This window comes from Acanthamoeba castellanii (assembly GCF_000313135.1).
Source record: "Acanthamoeba castellanii str. Neff unplaced genomic scaffold scf7180000084603, whole genome shotgun sequence".
Classification (NCBI taxonomy): domain Eukaryota; phylum Discosea; order Longamoebia; family Acanthamoebidae; genus Acanthamoeba; species Acanthamoeba castellanii.
The window spans coordinates 891,609-911,807 of record NW_004457654.1 but is presented as its reverse complement, the minus strand read 5'-3'; the positions used below and the strand labels follow the sequence as shown (position 1 = coordinate 911,807).

Below are 20,199 nucleotides of genomic sequence, written 5' to 3'. Positions count from 1 at the left end.
GAGAGAAGGGAAGAATCGATCCGAATAGAACGAGAAGATGGCCGAATTCGAACAACTCATCGTGCAGCTGATGTCCTCGGACAATGCTGCCCGAGGACAGGCCGAGAGGGCATTCAACGATGCGGTCAAGCAGGCGCCCGACACCCTCACCATGGCCCTCATCCAGGCCATCCGCACCTCGCAGAATCAGCCCGTAATCACTCCATTCACCCCTTCCATGGCTCCAATCCATTGAATTAGGGCTTCATTTAACACATTTCTTTTCTTTCAAGGCAAGGGAGCTCTGCATGGTGCTGCTCCGAAAGACCCTCATCTCCAAAGAATCGGTGGAGAAGCCAGGGACAACGGAGAAGCAGACTGTGCGTTTCTGGTCGAAGCTTAATCAGCAAACACAACAGACCATCAAGACGGAGCTGCTGGCGGCCGTCGGGCAGGAGCCCGTGGCATCGGGCAGGAAGAAGCTATGCGACACCATCAGCGAGTTGGCTCTCTTCCTCACTGCATTCGGCGAGGTCGAGAGCGACATCACGCAGCAGTGGCCGCAGCTCCTGCCCTTCCTCTTCACCTTGACCAAGTCGGAGAACGATGAACACAGGAAGAGCTCCTTGGACATCTTCAGCAAACTTTGCCTCTACCTTGGCGAGTCACTCGTAAGCCACTTCGACGTACTCAAGCAGGTCTTGCAAGCCGGCCTCACCGATCAGAAGAGCCTTAGGGTGCCTTTACCCCGCAGTTCCACTCACGATTCATTCACAATCTTGTTGCTAATTTTCGCGATTCATTTAAAGGTTCGTTTGGCGGCTCTCGGTGCCTGCGTGAGCTTCGTGCAGCTCCTCGAGGGCGACGCCGAAAAGCTTCAGCTCAAGGACTGGATCCCCGTCATGTTCGACGTAAGTGTTCTCCCTCTTTTATTCAATTGAAATTCTCAGTCAAATTTAATTTGCAAGATTGGCGCTCATTGGATTCTTTCCCACTAGGTGGTGAGCACGTGCCTCAACCACAAGCAGGAAGATGAGGCCCTCGATGCTCTTCAGATTCTTGTTGAGCTTGCCGATGTCGAGCCCACCTTCCTCCGGCCTCATTTGACCACCGTCGTGAACGCCATGCTCACGATCGCCAACACAAAGCAGCTCCAAGACGGCATTCGCCAACTGGGCCTCGAATTCTTGGTCACCCTTGCCGAGCAAAGAGCCGGCATGGTCAGGAAGGTGCCCAATTTCGTGCAGAACCTCGTTCCCGTCGTCCTCAATTTCATGCTCGACATCGAGGAAGATCCTGAGTGGGGTGCCCACGACGTACGTTCACTCCGGCCTTCATTATACTTGCATTACTTTGTGCTTCAATCTCCGAATTAATCTCGCAACTCTGTAGGACGACGATGATGATGAAGTTGACGCGAACAATCACAGCGTCGGTTCTGAGTGCCTCGACCGTCTCGCCCTTTCTCTTGGTATGCTCCCGTTCTCAGGTCCTCACCCGCCACAAACCGAGCCCCGAGCTCACCTCTGTCGTCCACCAGGTGGCAAGACCCTCATTCCGATTTTGTTCGGCGTGATCCCCAAGCTTCTTCAGTCCACTGAGTGGGCCCAGAGGTTCACCGGACTCACCTCGATCTCCCTTGTTGGCGAGGGTTGCCACCGTTTCCTTGTCCCGCACCTGGACAACGTTATCACGTACGTCCGCTCTCACCACGTTCGTGATTACTTTGCTGCTTCCTCTTGCACATGATGTTTTAAACTTAAACGCATGTATTACATGAACCATTCTGTGATTCGACCAAGTTACTGATCTGGAAGTTAGGTTTAGGCCTTTTTAATCTTATGTTGGTGAACGTGTAGCTTACCTATCTTCTCCTACACAGCATGATCCTGCCCCACTTCACCGACCCCCACCCCCGTGTGCGATGGGCGGCTTGCAACACCTTCGGCCAGATGTTCACCGACTTCGGCCCCACCATTCAGAGCAAGTACCACGCGCGTGTCTTGCCTGCTCTCATGAACGTCATGGAGGACAGGGACAACCCGAGGTACCACCGCTTATCATTATTATTATCATTTTTTCCGTTCTATTCCTCCCCTTTCGTTGTTTTTGTTTGCAGTCACACGGCCCTTAGAGCGGGACTACTGCGCCTCGCTTTGTTCGCCAAGCGGTGAACCTTTCCTCCGGGAAAGCCTTCTCCGCTTGGCAGACAGGTCAGTCGAGGCGCTCATCCACCTTTCGGTGGCCATGTAGTCTTTCTGAGTCATTGCTGTGTAAAATTGGCCTCTAGGCATCCCTCTGCCCTGCATTCACTCAACCACGAATACTCCCCGGTGGATGAGACTACGGTTGGGCGTGCCAGCGGGGGCTCCGGCTCTTGCTGTCACTTCCAGCCCGATTCTCATCCACCAGGACTTGCCATTCGTGGTTTGCACGGCGAAGAGAAATCATTTTTACTTTCTTCTTTTTCTTCTCTTCTTTCTTCTCTCTGCTCAGTGCCCGTATTGATCTCCTTTCCTTTCTGTCCTCTCGCGCGCAACCACAGAGTGCAGTCGCACGCTGCCTCGGCGGTCATCAATTTCTGCGAGAACGCGACGATCGAGATCCTGGATCCCTACCTCAACACTCTTATGGCCAAGCTCGCGGGCCTGCTTCAGGGCGGTAACAAGATGGTCCTCGAGCAGGCCATCACCGCCATCGCTGCCCTCGCCGATGTCGTCGAGGACCGCTTCGCCAGCTACTACGACACCTTCATGCCTTTCCTCAAGGAGGTCCTCAGGAACGCCAACGGCAAGGACATGCGCATGCTGCGCGGCAAGGCCATGGAGTGCATCACGCTCATCGGCGTCGCCGTCGGCAAGGAGAAGTTCTACGCCGACGCCAAGGACGTCGTGCAAGTGCTCTACGCCACCCAGCAGTCGAACCTCGAGCCCGACGACCCCCAGATCTCGTTCCTCCTGCAGGCCTGGGCTCGCGTGTGCAAGGCCCTCGGCCAGGAGTTCGTCCCCTACCTCGAGGTCGTCATGCCTCCTCTCCTCCACTCGGCCGGACTCGACCCCGATCTCACGGTCCAGGGCGACGGTACGACGGACCCCCTTCTCTCCGTCTCAAATTGTATCTCGCGCCTTTGCTCACGTTTGCCTCTTTCTTCTTCTTCTTCTTCTTTCCTCAGATGAGGGTAACGCTGAGCAGGACGGCTGGCAGTACATTCCCATCGGCGACAAGCGAATCGGCATCAACACCACGCTGATGGAGGAGAAGGCCACGGCGTGCAACATGATCTACCAGTACGCCGCCGAGCTGAAGGAGGGCTTCTTCCCCTACGTCGAGAAGGTGGCCACCGTGCTCATCCCGCTCGTCAAGTTCTACTTCCACGACGGCGTCCGCCGGGCCGCCGTGTCGGCCATGTCGGCCCTCCTCGAGTCGGTCAAGCGCCACCTGGAGGTCACCGGACAGAGCAACCAGCCCCTGGTCACCCTCTTCGGGCTCATCCTCACCAACCTCAACGAGGCCATCCAGCAGGAGATCGACGTCGAGCTCATCGCCCTCATGTTCGAGATCCTCGGCGAGTGCATTGACGTGTGCGGCAACCTCATGACCGAGGCCCAGATCCGTTCCGTCTTTGAGGCCATCAAGGCCGAGATCGGCGAGCGGGAGGAGCGCATGAAGGGTCGTCTTGGTACTGCTCGCCCACCTTTGTTTATTAAGGCCTCTTGGATCATCATGGACTCACCTGACCCTCCCCCCGTCTCTTCCTCGTTCCCCCGCTGGTACGTACAGAGGAGAAGCAGGGCGAGGACTTCGATGAGGAGGAAGCCGAGAAGCTCGAGGTCGAAAATGAGAAGGAGGAGGAAGTGATGGCCGAGCTCGGCGAGGTGATCGGCAAGCTCGCCAAGGTCCACAAGGCCGGCGTGCTCCGCTCGTTCTCCGAAACTCTCTTCCCCATCGCCATTCAGCTCATGGTACGCCATGGCCGCCCGCATCTCGTCCCGCCTTCATCTGGTGCTCACAGAGTCGTACTGTTTCGTGCAAACCCACAGCACCCCCAGAAGGCGCCGCACGATCGTCAGATCGGTCTCTGCATGCTCGACGACATGCTGGAGCACTGCGAAGGAGCCGCCCTGCCCCTCTACCAGACGTTCCTGCCGGCCATGGTCAACTACATCACCGACTCCAACCCCTCGGTCCGTCAGGCCGCCGTGTTCGGCATCGGCCTTTGCGCCCAGTTCGGTGGCCCCAGCATGGGTTCCATCATCCTTGGTACGCCCTCTCTCGCGCGCCTGGCTTGTAATTTGCTGTTACGGGTGCTGACATGCCAAACCAACACTGTGGCCCGCTCAGACGTCTTCCGGCGACTAGACAGCGTGATCAAGCACAGCGAGTCACGCAGCCCCGAGAACGTGCACGCCACCGAGAACGCCATCTCGGCCGTGGCCAAGATCATCCGATTCCAGTCGAGCGCTATCGATGTACGCAGCTGCCCTTATCTCGTCCCCCAAAGCTTTTGTTAGTAGTGGTGACCTGTGTGTGTTGACAAACAATTCCTTCGGTCGATCGATCACCAGATGAACCAGCTGATGCCCGTCTTCCTGTCCTACCTGCCCGTGAGCGATGATGAGGTCGAGGCCCGGGTCACCTACGACAACCTCACCATCTTCATCGAGCAGCACTCGTCGGTGGTGCTCGGCAACAACTTCCAGAACCTGCCCCAGCTCCTCAACATTTTGGGAACTGCCATCAACACGAACATGGTCACCGAAAACGTACGTTGCGCTAAGAATGATCCTCGTCAAATGTTGGTCGACATGGTCATGCTGACGATGTTGTTGTCCGCATGTGCAGACGAACGCCAAGATGATTGAGATCGTGAAGAAGCTGGTGCAGGCCGTGCCTGCCGACGCCGTCCAGCAAGTGCTCACTGCTCTGCCACAGGAGCTGACGGCCAAGCTCACGCAAATCATCAGGGGCCAGTAACGTAATTTTAGGACACACACCACAAACAATTATTATTTATCTGTTATTTGTTATTTTGTTTGGTCTCCTCTACCTCCTCTTCCTTCCCCCTCTGCCATTATTTAATTCATGCGATGCGAAATAAAATAATAATACGAATAATAACCAAAAAAAAGGAACCAAAATAGCACAAGTGCCTTTTCTCGCTCTCAGAAATAGGCAGGAAGGAGATCAACGAACATGAGTGCGCTTCTCTGCTGGATTTCGCCGCGGCGATTATTTGCAGAATGTTGAGGGCGCTTGCGCGTCCGTTCGCGACATTCCTCGAGCTTGGTCCAGCTTTTGACGAAAGTAAAACGCCTTCGGCTTCCCCTTTCTTGCTTTTCTCTACTTCCCTTTACTTGAGGAATCACAACAACACCCACTCCCTACGTTCAATCCAGTTCTTCATCTTTGCCGCCGCGACAGCTCCTCGACCCACATCATTCGCGCCTCGAGATTTGGATTTGGTATCAAAACGTAGAGACGAAGGGAGATGCGCATTTGGTCGAATCCACACCTAGAGAAGCAGTCTAGAGTGCAAGTATGATTATCGTCAACTGGCGGTGGTGGGATTCACTGGTGACTTTTGCCCTGTACAGCCTCATCTTCCTCTTCCTCTACTCTGCCGGCTTCGTCTTCCTCATGATCAATCTCTACGCCTACGCCCAAGACGGTCTCAGCCCACGCATGCCACCTGTCCACCCCACACCCTGGGACCAGGTATCAACTTCCTCCCTCTTCCATCTTTCTCCTTCGCTGCACCCCTTGCTAACAACACAACAACACAACACAACAGGCGATCTACCACTACAGCAAGAAGGACTACCGGCTGGCCGAGCAGTTCTTCTCCCAGGTGCCGCCGTCGGACGAGCGCTACAGCCTGGCGCTGCGCTACATCGGGTACAACATCTACCTGCGCCACCTCAACAAGCCCCTGCTGGCCATCCCCTACGTCAACCGCTCGTGGCTGGCGGACCCGTTCGACCTCACGTCGTGGATCGACCTGTGCACGGCCTACCATCGGGTGCTGAGGTCCGCCTTCCACGAGATCGGCAAGCAGGTACCCTCCTGCCACACGACACACACGACACACACGACACACACGACACACACGACACACACGACACACACGACACACACGACACACACGACACACACGACACACACGACACACACGACACACATCCTCATGTTTTTTGTGTGGTTCCCCTGTGGCAGATGTATCTCCTCTGCTCCAACTGCGCTCTAGAAAGCGAGACGACGACTTGAGCAGGGCCAAGGACCTCACCATGCACGACCAAACACAACCACGACCGGTAGGCGAGCAGGTGCTATGCACAGAGCAAGAGGGCGGCCACCACTCAAAGTCTGCGCCAGACTTGGGCACCAGACTACTTGGAGGAGTCGGCGGCGTTGGACATTGGGTCGCTCACGACGATCAAAGCTCACCCTCTACAACCTCGGCCGCGTGAGAGCACGACGCAACCGAGCGAGGGCGAGGAGAGCAACGAGGAGGAAGAACAGGTGAACGAACAGATGTTCGATTGTAAAAAGAAACCAAGAGAAGAGAAGAGAGTGTACATTCCAGGAACATCAGCACTTGAGCACGAGCGTGGGGACACCAATCGCTGAACTGTCTCGCAGAAAAGGCAGGTAAAGAAAGAAAAGAAAAAGAGAAGAAGAGAAAAGCAACAAAAGAGGACTGGCAGGGGTGGGCAGCATTGTTACATTTTGGAAGCTTTGACCCTCCCATCCAGCATCATGGTGGATGTGCTGCAGATACCCCGGCTTACCGGCCTTCTGCGTGCGCACTACTCGCCGCAGAAGGAGAAGACGTTCGACGTTGAGCAAGAGTACATCAAGCGAGATGAGCGGCTGCGCAAGGAACAGAAGAAGAGGGAGGTGCAGGGCGTCGGATCGGCATCGGGCGGACGGCAACTGACCTGGGCTTACTTCGAGGCGCCCAAGTCGGCTGACCTTCCCGTTCAGAAGGAGGCGAAGCAGATCCAAACAATCTATCAGCAATTCCTGCTCCTCGTGCCAAAGATCGTCGGCGACGAGCTGTCGACTACCGAACTGCACAACTCGGCCATGTTCATCTACGAGGCTTTGGCCGATGACGCCAAGAGCGTGGCCGCCAAGCGCGAACGCCTACGCAACTACTTCGCCACAATCGACAACGGCACATTCAACCAGGCCTCCGCGCTCGTCGCTCAGCTAGCGGCCTGGCGCGCCAAGGTCAAGCCCGATGGCACGACCGATGATGCCGCATCGGCCGAAGCGAGCCGCCAGCCCGCCACGCCCGACGTAGAGAAGGAATTCGGCGATGACATCGAGCTCGCCTTCGATTCTGATTTCCTGCTACGCGCATTCATCGACTCGCCCCCGCATCAAGCAGAGGCCCAGGCCCAGCAGCCCTCGACCGCCTCAACTCCCGCCAAATCCAAGAAGGGACGCAAGAGGGGCGGCGGCGGGCAGCAGCAGGCCGCAGCCTCGGCTGACGACGCCGCCACAGCTTTCGGTGCTACTCCCGGGAGCGCGTGGGAGGGCGTCGAGAAGGAGGCGATGGACGAGGACTGGCTGGCCAACCAGTGCGAGCGCCACCTGCAGATCACCCAGGGCTCGCTGTCGGTCAAGGAGCTCGCGGCCTCGATCCTGCGCATCCTCTCCGACCGCAGCGTCAAGACCGACCTCCAGCTGCAGGACCAGCTCTTCGGCCTGCTGGGCGAGACCAGCTTCGAGTTCATCAGCCTGCTGGTCCAGCGCCGCGCCTCCATTCTCACCTTCTACGCCAACAACAAGCGCATGGTCGACGGCGGCGGACACCCGCGCGCCGCCGTCGGTGGCCAGATCACCGTCACCACCGAGGACGACAAGTTCCTGCGCAAGCTGCAGCGCAAGGAGGCCAGCAAGCGCAACCGCCGCGGCGCCGCGCCGGTGCTCTTCGCCGAGCCGTCCATCGAGGACCTCCTGCCGCAGGGCTACACGCCCGGCGACTACGCGTCGGCCTCGTCGGGCGCCGGGGCCAGCAAGAAGATCCTGCTGCCGGAGGGCACGGTGCGGAACGACACGAAGGAGTACGAGGAGGTGCGGATCCCGCCAACGAAGCCGGGCGTGGTGGGCGAGGGCGAGCGGCTGGTGCCGATCAGCGAGTTCGACGAGTGGGCGCGGCCGGCGTTTGGCGGGATCAAGGCGCTCAACCGCATCCAGTCGCGCGTGTTCGAGGCGGCCTACCGGTCGAACGAGAACCTGCTCATCTGCGCGCCGACGGGCGCCGGTAAGACCAACGTCGCGCTGATGACGATCCTGCACGAGATCGGGCAGAACTACAGCTACGGCGTGATCCGCAAGGAGCGGTTCAAGATCATCTACGTGGCGCCGATGAAGGCGCTCGCGCAGGAGATGGTGGAGAACTTCTCGCGGCGGCTCAAGCCGCTCGGGATCGTCGTGAAGGAGCTGACGGGCGACATGCAGCTCACCAAGAAGGAGCTCACCGAGACGCAGATGATCGTCACCACGCCGGAGAAGTGGGACGTCATCACGCGCAAGACCAGCGACGTCGCGCTCGTCTCGCTCGTGCGGCTGCTCATCATCGACGAGGTGCACCTCCTGCACGAGGACCGCGGCCCCGTCATCGAAACGCTCGTCGCCCGCACCCTGCGGCAGGTGGAGAGCTCGCAGAGCATGATCCGCATCGTGGGCCTCTCGGCCACGCTGCCCAACTACGAGGACGTGGCCACCTTCCTGCGGGTCAACACCGCGACGGGCCTGTTCCACTTCAACAACGCCTACCGGCCCGTGCCGCTCAGCCAGCAGTACATCGGCGTCAAGACAAACGACGCGACGCGCAAGAAGGCCATCATGAACCGGCTGGCCTACGAGAAGGCCAAGGAGTCGGTCGAGCAGGGCCACCAGGTCATGATCTTCGTCCACTCGCGGCAGGGCACCGTCAAGACGGCGCAGGTGCTGATGGAAATCGCACGCGAGAAGGGCACCACGGCCCTGTTCCAGGTCGACGACGACTGCACCGCGCGCTACAACCTACTGCTCAAGGAGGTGGGCAAGTCGCGCAACCGCGAGCTCAAGGAGCTCTTCGCCTGCGGCTTCGGCATGCACCACGCCGGCATGCTGCGCGCCGACCGCAACCTCGTCGAGAAGCTGTTCGCCGAGGGCTACATCCGCGTGCTGTGCTGCACGGCCACGCTGGCCTGGGGCGTCAACCTGCCGGCCCACACCGTGGTCATCAAGGGCACCGACCTGTACGACTCGAAGAAGAGCGCCTTCGTCGAGCTGGGCATGCTCGACGTCATGCAGATCTTTGGTCGCGCGGGCCGGCCGCAGTTCGACACCAGCGGCGAGGGCATCATCATCACCTCGCACGAGCAGCTGCCGCGCTACCTCTCGCTCATGAACCACCAGCTGCCGATCGAGTCGCAGTTCGTCAACAACCTGGCCGACAACCTCAACGCCGAGATCGTGTCGGGCACCGTCACCAACATGGACGAGGCCGTCGAGTGGCTCAGCTACACCTACCTCTTCGTGCGCATGCTGCGCAACCCGCTGGCCTACGGCATCACCCACCAGCAGAAGCTCATGGACCCCATGCTGCTCAACTACCGCCAGCAGCTCGTGGCCGCCGCGGCCAAGACGCTCGACGAGGCCAAGATGGCCCGCTGGGTGCCGCACGCCAACACGCTCGACCCGACCCACCTCGGCCGCACCGCGTCGCACTTCTACCTCCTGCACGACACCATCGTGCTCTTCAACGAGAAGCTCAAGGCCTCGCTCAGCGACGCCGACCTGCTCTCCGTCGTGGCCCAGTCGGGCGAGTTCGAGAACATGAAGATCCGCGAGGAGGAGCAGCCCGAGCTCAAGGCCCTCATGCGCGACGTGTGCCAGGTCGATGTGCGCGGCGGCATCGACAACGCGCACGGCAAGGTCAACATCCTCTTCCAGGCCTACCTGGCCAACGCCCCCATCGAGGCCTTCTCCCTGGTGTCGGACATGAACTACGTCGCCCAGAACATGGGCCGCATCTTCCGCGGCCTGTTCGAGATCTGCCTCCACCGCGGCTGGACCGTCGTCGCCGAGCGCGCCCTGGCCTACTGCAAGATGACCGACCTCCGCCTGTGGGACACCCAGCACCCGCTCCAGCAGCTGGGCGTCCTCTCGCCCCAGATCCTCTACAAGCTCATCACCAAGAAGGTCACCCTCGACCGCCTGGCCGACCTCGACGCGCGCGAGATCGGCGAGCTCGTCGGGCACCCGAAGATGGGCGGCCTCGTCAAGAAGTACGTCCACCAGTTCCCGGCCCTGGAGCTCGAGGCCACCGTGCAGCCCATCACCCGCACCGTGCTCCGCGTCGGGCTCACCGTCACCGCCGCCTTCGACTGGAACGACCGCATCAGCGGCGCCGCCGAGGGCTGGTGGATCTGGGTCGAGGACCCGGAGAACGAGCACATCTACCACCACGAGTACTACGTCCTCGGGCGGCAGCACGCCTACGACCCGGTCACGCTCACCTTCACCATCCCCATCTTCGAGCCGCTGCCCGCGCAGTACCTCGTCCACGCCGTCTCGAACCGGTGGCTCCACGCGTCGACCACCATCGCCCTCTCGTTCAAGCACCTCATCCTCCCGCACCAGTACCCGCCGCACACGGAGCTGCTCGACCTTCAGCCGCTGCCGGTCACCGCGCTCCGCGACGAGGGCTTCCAGCGGCTGTACCCGTTCACCCACTTCAACCCCATCCAGACCCAGATCTTCCACTCGCTCTACCACTCGGACCACAACGTGCTGCTGGGCGCGCCCACGGGCTCGGGCAAGACGGTGGCGGCCGAGCTGGCCATGCTGCGCCTGTTCCGCGAGTACCCGCACCTCAAGGCGGTCTACATCGGCCCGCTCAAGGCCCTGGTGCGCGAGCGCATGAAGGACTGGGAGCGGCGGCTGGTGGGCCTGCTGGGCAAGCGCATGGTGGAGCTCACGGGCGACTACACGCCCGACCTCCACGCCCTCCAGTCGGCCGACATCGTGCTCACCACGCCCGAGAAGTGGGACGGCATCTCGCGCAACTGGCAGAACCGCGGCTACGTCAAGGCCGTGGGCCTCATCGTCATCGACGAGGTCCACCTGCTGGGCCAGGACCGCGGCCCCATCCTCGAGGTCATCGTGTCGCGCATGCGCTACATCGCCTCGCAGACCGACAACCCGGTGCGCCTGGTGTGTCTCTCGACGGCGGTGGCCAACGCGCGCGACCTGGCCGACTGGCTGGGCATCGAGGGCCACGAGGGCCTCTTCAACTTCCGCCCGTCGGTGCGGCCCGTGCCGCTCGAGGCCCACATCCAGGGCTACCCGGGCGACCACTACTGCCCGCGCATGGCCACCATGAACAAGCCGACCTACGCCGCCATCAAGGCCCACTCGCCCGCCAAGCCCGTCCTCATCTTCGTCTCCTCGCGCCGGCAGACCCGCCTCACCGCGCTCGACCTCATCGCGTTCCTCGGCACCGAGGACAACCCGCGCCAGTTCCTGCGCATGCCCGAGGCCCAGCTCGAGCCCCTGCTGGCCCGCGTGACCGACGCCAACCTGCGCCACACGCTCCCGTTCGGCATCGGCCTCCACCACGCCGGCCTCACGCGCGACGACAAGGCCGTGGTCGAGGAGCTCTTCGGCGCCAACCGCATCCAGGTCCTGATCTCGACGTCGACGCTGGCCTGGGGCGTCAACCTGCCGGCCCACCTGGTCGTCATCAAGGGCACCGAGTTCTTCGACCCCAAGACCCGGCGCTACCTGGACTTCCCCATCACCGACGTGCTGCAGATGATGGGCCGCGCGGGCCGGCCGCAGTTCGACACCTACGCCAAGGCCGTGATCATGGTGCACGAGCCCAAGAAGAACTTCTACAAGAAGTTCCTCTACGAGCCGTTCCCCGTCGAGTCGAGCCTGCACACGGTGCTGCACGACCACTTCAACGCCGAGATCGTGTCGGGCACCATCGCCAGCAAGCAGGACGCCGTCGACTACCTCACCTGGACCTACTACTTCCGCCGCCTGCTCGTCAACCCAGCCTACTACGACCTCGAGGCCACCGACGCCGCCGCCATCAACCGCCACCTCTCGGAGCGCGTCGACGCGGCGCTGCGCGAGCTCGAGGCCTCGCACTGTCTAGAGATCGACGAGGTCGACGGCACCAGCGTGTACCCGCTCACCTTTGGCCGCATCGCGTCCTACTACTACCTGCACCACACCACCATGCGCCTCTTCTACGACGCCATCGGCGAGGACAACGACATCCGCAGCCTGCTCGACGTCCTGGCCGGCACCGCCGAGTACGACGAGCTGCCCGTGCGCCACAACGAGGACAAGCTCAACGAGGAGCTCGCCGCCACCGTGCCCTGGCCCGTCGACGCCCACCTCCTCGACGACCCGCACACCAAGACCAACCTCCTCCTCCAGGCCCACTTTGCCGGCCTCGCCCTCCCCATCTCCGACTACATCACCGACACCAAGTCCGTGCTCGACCAGGCCGTGCGCATCCTCCAGGCCATGGTCGACGTCGCGGCCGACGGCGGCTGGCTCAAGACCACCCTCAACTGCATGCACCTCATGCAGATGGTCATGCAGGCCCGCTGGTTCACCGACTCGACCCTCCTCACCCTGCCCCACGCCGACGACCGCCTCGTCCTGGCCTTTGCCGACGCCCTCGGCGTCGAGTCCCTGCCCGAGCTGCTCGCCCTCGACGAGCCCCGCGTGCAGGCCTTCCTCCGCGACCGCCTCTCCGCCCGCCAGACCCGCGAGTTCATGCAGGTCCTCCGACAGCTCCCCGTCGTCGACCTCCGGGCCACCGTCGACCTCTCCTCCGCCGCTGCCCTCGCCAAGCTCCCCTCCACCAAGGCCGCCCAGAACGGCGCCCACGACGATGACGACAACGACGACGGCTACGATCATCATCATGACGACGACGACGACTACGACGACGAGGGAGAAGAAGATGGTGGCGATGAAGAGGGAGAGGGAGAGGAGGAGGAGGCGGAGGCGGCCGAGGGGGTGGTGAAGGTGGAGCTGTCGCTGGCCAACAAGGACCACTCGCGACTGGCCTACACGCCCCGCTTCACCAAGCAGAAGGAGCCCGCCTGGTGGGTCGTCCTCGGCAACCCGGACACCGGCGAACTCCTCGCCCTCCGCCGGTACGCCCCCCCCCACCACGTTGTGTGTGTACGTGTGGACCAAACAATCAACGCCTGCACACGCATGCACACAGGTTGACGATTCGGCCAAAGAACCGCACGCGCACGTCGCTCACGTTCGCGCTGCCGGAGGAGGAAGGCGAGTACACCTACTGGCTCTACCTCATGTCCGACTCCTACCTGGGCCTCGACCAGCAGATCCCCCTCACCTTCACCACCGCCGTGTAATTATTATTTGAACACACTACACGACACGAAAGATGAAACATGTCACCTTACCTGTCGAGTTTTCTCCGACACTCCGCCCAGAACTTGTCCCAGAAAATCTGCAACAATGCGCTGTTTATTTTTTTATTTGTGAAAAACAAAAAACAAAACAAAAACGGGAGTGAGAAGAGAAGAAGAGGCACTGCGCAGAGGGCATGAAGTCCCTCCAGGCCAGTGAGGACGCCTACCTCCTTCCCCATGACGGCCGCCCTGAACTCTTCAAGGTGCCCTTACTCAATCCATAAATTTATTCCATTATTTTATAAGATTTATTGTTTTTAACATTAAAAAACACCAAGTGTTGCGCTCCAGAAAATATATTATTATTATTATTATTGCTTAAAAATAATAAATGAAAAATGTGTGTGTCGTGTGTGTGTAGTAGTTGTTGGTGGCGCATTGTTGCCAGCAACTACATATACATACATACATACATACATACATATACTACTATTACAACAACAACAACAACAACGGTGGGTACCTGGTTGATCCTGCCAGTAGTCATATGCTTGTCTCAAAGATTAAGCCATGCATGTCTAAGTATAAGCTTGTTTATACGGCGAGACTGCGGATGGCTCATTAAATCAGTTAGTGTGCAGGTGTACAAGCGGCGGTGGGTGGTGCTGCTGTGCTTTTGTCTGTGCAATGCGGCCAACGCGCTGGTGTGGATCACCTTCTCCCCCATCTCCGACCAGGTCGAGGCCAAGTTCAACATCTCCTCCACCTGGGTACCCCCACCACGTGTGCCGTGTGCCGCGTGTGTGTGTCGCGTGTGTCGCGTGTGTCGTGTCGTGTCGTGTCGTGTCGTGTGTGTCATGTTTGTCGTGTGTCTCATCGCTGTCGACTGTGACGCGTAGGTCAACATGCTGAGCCTAGTATTCATGATCGTGTTCGTTCCCATCACCTTCCCCTCCGCCTGGCTTCTCGACCACCTCGGCCTCTGGTTCGGCGTACGCGCCCTCTCCCTATCTCTCTCCTCCGCTTCTTCGCCGTTCCTCCCAACTGAACCGCGTGCGTGTCGTGTGCCGTGTGTCGTGTGCGGTGGCGCGTATGTCGTGTGTGTCGTGTGGGTCGTGTGTGTCGTGTGTCGTGCGGTGTGCGTGTCGTGTGTGTGTCGTGTGGTATGCGTGTCGTGGTGTCATGTGTGTCGTGTGTGTCGTGCGTTCGCAGGTGATGGTGGGTGCGGTGTTTACGATGGTGGGGGCGTGGGTGCGGGTGTTTGGCGAGTGGAACTTTTGGCCCGTCTTCGGCGGGCAGGTGCTGGCGGCCATCGGGCAGCCCTTCATACTCAACGCCGTCCCGCTCCTCGCCGCCAACTACTTCCCACGTACCCCCCTCCACTACCCCCCCTACCTCATGCAGCGCACTCACGACACGACACGACACGACACGACACGACACGACACGACACGACACGACACGACACGACACAGCCTCGCAGCGAACAATCGCCACAGCGATCGCTTCTATCGCCAACCCCATCGGTACGTACCACACGACACACGACACACGACACACGCGCGACACGACACGACACGCGCGACACGACACGACACGCGCGGGGTGACTAACATTACAGTTTGGGGGGGGGTACAGGGGTGGGGATCGGGTTCGTGCTGCCGCCGCTGCTGACGGACGAGCCGGACGACATTCCCTTCATGCTCATGATCCAGGCCATCATCGCCTCCGCCTGCAGCGTGTTCGTCCTCTTCTGTCCGTACGCCGCCCCCCCTCTCTGCTACGGCGCGTGCGGTCGCACCTGTTGCGTGTGTCGTGTGCGCCGTGCGTGTCGTGTCGTGTCGTGTCGTGTCGTGTCGTGTCGTGTCGTGTCGTGTCGTGTCGTGTCGTGTCGTGTCGAGCGCTGGCTTAATGGGGGGGATGTGGTGCAGGAGCAAGCCGCCGCTTCCGCCGAGCGCGGGTACGGCGAGGGAGGAGCTCGCTTTCCTGCCCAGCGTCAAGGCCGTTGTCCTCAATCACAACTTCTGGGTTCGCCGCACGCACACAACAATACGCACAACACACGACACACACGACACACGCGCCACCGCACACGGCACATATCACACGACACACTACCGCACACGACACACGCACCACCGCACACGGCACACGCGCAGCGCTATTCACATCGTGGTGGTTTCCCGTTCGCACTCAGATTCTGTGTGTCGAGTTCGGTTGCGGGCTGGGCGCGTTCAACACGCTGGCGACGGTCATCAACCAACTCTACGAGCCCTACGGCTACACCAACGTACGCGTCGTCGAATCGCCCCCCCCCTCCTCAACACCTTCTCCGTCGCACTGCCACCAACACGCCACCGTGCGTGTGTCGTGTGTCGTGTGTCGTGTGTCGTGTGCGGTGTGTGCGGTGTGTGCGGTGTGTGCGGCGGTCAACAGACCGAAAGCGGGATATTGGGGCTGCTGGTGGTGGTGTGCGGCATTATCGGGTCCGGCATAGAAGGCGGCCTCGTCGACTACACCCACCGGTAGACACCCGCCTCTCCGCCCGTTCCACCCCCCAACCGCACCACTCACCACGCACCACGCACACGCACCACCGCACGACACACGACACACGACACACCACCGCACACACGGCTCAACCTACTCGCCGCAGCTACAAGCTGTTCATCTGGGCCACGCTCCTGTGCGCCACCGGTTCGCTGGTGGGGATGACGCTGCTGCTCGAGCGGGGCTACTTCGTCTGGCAGTGCCTCGTGTCCGCCGGCCTCGGCTTCTTCATGACCCCCAGTACCTCTTCCCCCCCCCTCTCTCTTTTTCTCGTCTCTTTCTCTCTTTGTCTTCTTCGCGGTTCGTGTGTTCATCGCTTCATTCTTTCCCTCGCGGCGCAGTTCTTCCTCTCACGCTGGAGCTGGCCGTGGAGATCACCTATCCCGGTACGCACGCGACCAACGACACGACACGACACGCACGACCGCACGCGTGCGAGGTGCTGATGATGATGTGCTGCGCAGTGGGCGAGGCGACGGTGACGGGCATGCTGATGGTGTCGGGCCAGCTGGTGGGCATCGGCCTCATATTCCTCTTCAACTGGATGATCGACAACCACTACTACCACGAGTCCGGCTGGGTCGCCACCGGTCTCACCGGGTACCTCTTTTTCATGTCTTCACACCATCATCGTGTGTGTCGTTTCTCACACACCGCACACACGGGGGGGAACGTGTGCGTGTCGTGCTTCCTGGCTGCGGTGCAGGTTCTCGTGTGCGGTGATGCTGCTGTTCACAGGGAGGCTGAAGCGACGGGAGCACGAAGCAGCGGAGAACGCCCGCGGCGATGCCATCAACGCCTAAAAAATAAGATCTCGAACGCCTGCACAAACCACTTAAACAACAAAAAAGAAACGTTTTTTGTAACTCACTGGGCCTTGTGTGACGTGTCGGTGGGGTCGGCGCCGTCAGTGGCGGTGGCGGCGGTGGAGGCGGCGGTGGTGATGCCGACCAGGAGGGCCTGCTGCCGGCGTCGCCGGCGGTGGTGGTAGTGGCCGCGCGAGGCCAGGTGGGCGCGCCACTGGACCTCGCCCTGCAGCACCTTGCCCTCGCACTCCTCGCACACGAACCGCCGCCACCGCGCCCCCAGCGCCTCTTCCCGCCCCTCGCCGCTCTCGCCCTTGCCGCCCTCCGCTTTGTTCCGCTTCGTCGCCTCGCCGCTGTCGCCGCCGCCCTCTGCGCCGTCGTCGCCTCCTCGATCGCTGGTCGGCCGCTTGAGCGATGCCCGCTCGGCCGATGGTGGTCGCAGGACTTCGACGTACTGAACGGCGGAGTCGCCGGCGCCGGCGGTGTACCATTGGGTGAGGACGCGCACGGCGGGGAGCCGCACCTCGTCGTCCCACCGCTGCTGCTCGAATCGCGTCGAGTCCAGCCGATGGATCGTCGCTCGCGGCCTTCGACACACAACGCGCGCACCGCGCGCGCACAAGGTCAGTCCATGGACGATGACAGGCGCGCAAGACGGGGGCAGACCTGAAGTGGCGGTGGACCCAGCTGGTCTGCACCTTGGCGTACTTGCGGGTGCGCTGCTTGAGGGCCGCCACGCACGCCCGCAGCGCCCCCTCTGCCTCCGCTCCGCCCTTCTCCGCCGCCGCAAAGTACGGCGCAAACTCCTTGTAACCTGCACACGACACGACACACACACACGCAGCACACACGGCACGCGCGGTGAGTGTCGTGCGTGTGCGTGCGACTGAGGCGAGAGGAGTGGCCCGTACCGATGGCCTGGAGGATGCCCTTGGTGTAGTCCATGGGCAGGCCATCGCGCTCGAGCAGGCGCCGCAGGTCGGCCACCTCCGCGAGCAGGCCCGCCCGCACCATCTTGTCCACGCGCCCGTCCAGCCGCGCGTTCAGCACCGCCCGATCGCAATCGATCCAAAACAGCAGCGCATCATATCTGCCCTTGTTCGTGTGTGTGTGTGTGTGTGTGTGTGCGTGCGTGTGCGCGCGTGTGTGCGTGTGTGTGCGCGTGTGTCGTGAGAATCGCCGAGTTGAGGTTGTCAGATGATAGGGGGGGAGGTGGTACCGTGGCGTGGGCGAGGCCTGCTGGCGCAGCTTGTCGCTGTAGGGCTGGCCGGTGGTGTCGTACACCTGGAGGCAGGCGCGCCCAAGAAACAAAGAACGAAACAACAAAAGAACGAAAGCGCGAAAGGTGAGTCTCTAATAGGGTGACGAGAGAGACGACGACGACGACGGTGATGCGGGCGAATACCTCGAGAGCGCGCTTGATCTTGCGCTCGTTGTGCGGGTGGAGCCACGACGCCATGAGCGGGTCGACCTCGCTCAGCCGCCGATACAGCGCCGCCAGCTCCGCAGGCTCTGTGCCGCCGCCGCCGCCGGCCTTATGCTCCCCTTCTCCCTCTTCTCCTGCTTCTTCGTCGGGCCGCGGACGCTGCGATTGGTGGTGGTGGTGCTTGGGCGCGAGCGGGGCGTCGGCGGCGTGCAGCAGCACGTTCTCCCACAGCAGCGCCTCCAGGTAGTAGTGCGTGCCCCCCACCACGATCGGCACTGCACCACCACCACCAATTGTTTTGACATCGCGTGCGTGTGCGTGTGTGCGGTGACGTGTGCGCGTGCGTGTGTGCGTGTGTGCGTGCGTGTGCGGTGGTGCGTGTGCGGTGGTGAGTGTGCGGGGATGCGTACGGTTCCCGCGGCTATGGATGTCGTCGATGGTGGCGAGCGCGAGGCGGCAGAACTCGATGACGTTGAAGTTGATGTCTGTCGGCTCGACCACGTCCAGAAGATGGTGCACCACGCCCGCCTTCTCTTCTTCCGTGACTGCTCGCACATTTTATTAGTTTTTTTTTAATAAAATGTATTTAATTATTCAAAATATTATCACATAAATTAAAAATAAAAAGAATTATGGAGGTGCCTTTGGCTGTGGCGATGGGTAAGCCGCGATAGACCTGCATCGAGTCGGCATTGATGATTTCTGCTACGCCGCGTTGCTGCTTCTGTAGGGCGAGAGCAAGGTCGATGGCCAGCTGGGATTTGCCCACGCCCGTACTCCCCATGACCACAACGACTTGCTTCTTTTGCACGGGGCTCCTCCCCTCCTCCTCGCATCCATCTGCTCCCTCCATCTTCAAGAAAAGATGCCAAAAAAAAAGAAGAATAAAAGAAAAAGTAATTTTCCTGGATTTTCTGAAAGGCGGGAACAGCGGTTCATTTTGGCGCGAAACCTGCAACCGACCAGACAGATCAAGACTCGCACGCCACGAACCGTTACAAGTAACATACATCCATCTCCCATCGACAACATGTCCGCCGCCATGAACAAGGAAAATCTCATCAATCAGCTGCCCTCCTCGCCTTACACCCCCACGCAGAAGGTGCGGTCCACGAAAAGAAGAGTAGAATTATTATTCCTCTCCAATTTACTCCCCCACTAACTGTTCATCTTATGCAACAGGGGCTCAAGGTCTCCACCCCTCAGAAGAATAACGCTACCAAGTTCAAGGTACCCCTTTCTTTACGCTTCGAGGCCTCGTCAGTTGCTTCGCTTATCAGATCTGCAACTGATTCGATTAACCCAACAGACATCCTCGAAGGGTTCGCGTCAGGCTCTGCAAGATGCCACCCCGAACGGTACCAAGCAGCAGCAAAAGATCCGTGTGCTGAAGAGGAAGCTTGTCCACACCACACAAGGTACTTGGCACCATCTTCGAGCCACTCTCATGAGCCCTCTCTCACTTCTATGAACCTGCAACTTTCGACCGAAGCTTTGCGCGAGGCCGAGAGCACCATCAACGACATGAGGGTGGAGGCAGCCGCGTCTGAGCGAGAGGTCGCCCTTTTGCGCGCCCAGCTCGCGCAGAAGCAAGCCAGCTATGAGGCCGGCAGCGATGACGAGCAGCAGCCCGCCGCGCCGCAGCTGCCCGCCCGCTACAGGGACATCGGCCTCGGCTTCCGCGTCGCCTCGCTTCCCAACGAGACCGACGACAAGTCGTCGACGCACAACGAGGAGCTGATGCTCGCCGCTCCCACTGCCCAGCCGCAGCACTACAAGGATCTGCAGCTTGGCTTCGCCGTCAACTCGCTGTCCATGGATTTCTGAGTAGCGCGCGTACGCTCTTTTTGTACAGACCAACAAGAAGGGGCGGAACTTGGATTTCCACCCCTTCCACCATCCATATAAATCCATCCACTTATCCAACTTGTAATTGTTTTTGTGTGTCTTTAGATTTATGTATCATATTTATATTTGTGTAAAATAAGTAAAGAGAATCATAAACGCCGTATTTATTTACGCGGCTGAC

The 20,199-nt window shown here is 60.3% G+C and overlaps 6 protein-coding genes across 6 annotated transcripts; 5 read left to right on the top strand and 1 right to left on the bottom strand.

The window, feature by feature from the left end:
• Positions 1 to 37: 37 nt before the first annotated feature.
• On the top strand, positions 38 to 4,953 carry ACA1_071270 (ARM family protein; the record flags this gene model as incomplete). The annotated part of the gene is made up of 14 exons (XM_004352982.1): positions 38 to 193; positions 273 to 716; positions 831 to 890; positions 978 to 1,295; positions 1,372 to 1,450; positions 1,520 to 1,673; positions 1,862 to 2,026; positions 2,525 to 3,060; positions 3,152 to 3,658; positions 3,760 to 3,941; positions 4,020 to 4,239; positions 4,321 to 4,448; positions 4,545 to 4,742; positions 4,822 to 4,953. The coding sequence occupies 14 exons, from the start codon at positions 38 to 40 to the stop codon at positions 4,951 to 4,953; spliced, it is 3,279 nt and encodes a 1,092-aa protein (XP_004353034.1).
• Positions 4,954 to 5,517: 564 nt separating this feature from the next.
• On the top strand, positions 5,518 to 6,243 carry ACA1_071260 (uncharacterized protein; the record flags this gene model as incomplete). The annotated part of the gene is made up of 3 exons (XM_004352981.1): positions 5,518 to 5,694; positions 5,771 to 6,034; positions 6,193 to 6,243. 3 exons carry the CDS (start codon positions 5,518 to 5,520, stop codon positions 6,241 to 6,243), a joined length of 492 nt encoding a protein of 163 aa, XP_004353033.1.
• Positions 6,244 to 6,735: 492 nt separating this feature from the next.
• ACA1_071250 (DEAD box RNA helicase, putative) lies at positions 6,736 to 13,388 on the top strand (the record flags this gene model as incomplete). The annotated part of the gene is made up of 2 exons (XM_004352980.1): positions 6,736 to 13,160; positions 13,235 to 13,388. 2 exons carry the CDS (start codon positions 6,736 to 6,738, stop codon positions 13,386 to 13,388), a joined length of 6,579 nt encoding a protein of 2,192 aa, XP_004353032.1.
• A 194-nt stretch (positions 13,389 to 13,582) lies between these two features.
• Positions 13,583 to 16,741, top strand: ACA1_071240 (transporter, major facilitator subfamily protein; the record flags this gene model as incomplete). The annotated part of the gene is made up of 12 exons (XM_004352979.1): positions 13,583 to 13,651; positions 14,030 to 14,158; positions 14,288 to 14,380; positions 14,601 to 14,757; positions 15,027 to 15,147; positions 15,320 to 15,416; positions 15,586 to 15,678; positions 15,825 to 15,913; positions 16,045 to 16,178; positions 16,280 to 16,324; positions 16,403 to 16,538; positions 16,645 to 16,741. 12 exons carry the CDS (start codon positions 13,583 to 13,585, stop codon positions 16,739 to 16,741), a joined length of 1,260 nt encoding a protein of 419 aa, XP_004353031.1.
• Positions 16,742 to 16,805: 64 nt separating this feature from the next.
• On the bottom strand, positions 16,806 to 19,023 carry ACA1_071230 (tRNA dimethylallyltransferase; the record flags this gene model as incomplete). Its single annotated transcript, XM_004352978.1, has 7 exons — positions 16,806 to 17,331; positions 17,411 to 17,558; positions 17,656 to 17,834; positions 17,964 to 18,028; positions 18,150 to 18,445; positions 18,581 to 18,698; positions 18,847 to 19,023. The coding sequence occupies 7 exons, from the start codon at positions 19,021 to 19,023 to the stop codon at positions 16,806 to 16,808; spliced, it is 1,509 nt and encodes a 502-aa protein (XP_004353030.1).
• A 177-nt stretch (positions 19,024 to 19,200) lies between these two features.
• ACA1_071220 (uncharacterized protein) lies at positions 19,201 to 19,997 on the top strand (the record flags this gene model as incomplete). The annotated part of the gene is made up of 4 exons (XM_004352977.1): positions 19,201 to 19,272; positions 19,353 to 19,400; positions 19,480 to 19,588; positions 19,663 to 19,997. 4 exons carry the CDS (start codon positions 19,201 to 19,203, stop codon positions 19,995 to 19,997), a joined length of 564 nt encoding a protein of 187 aa, XP_004353029.1.
• Between the last annotated feature and the right edge of the window lie 202 nt (positions 19,998 to 20,199).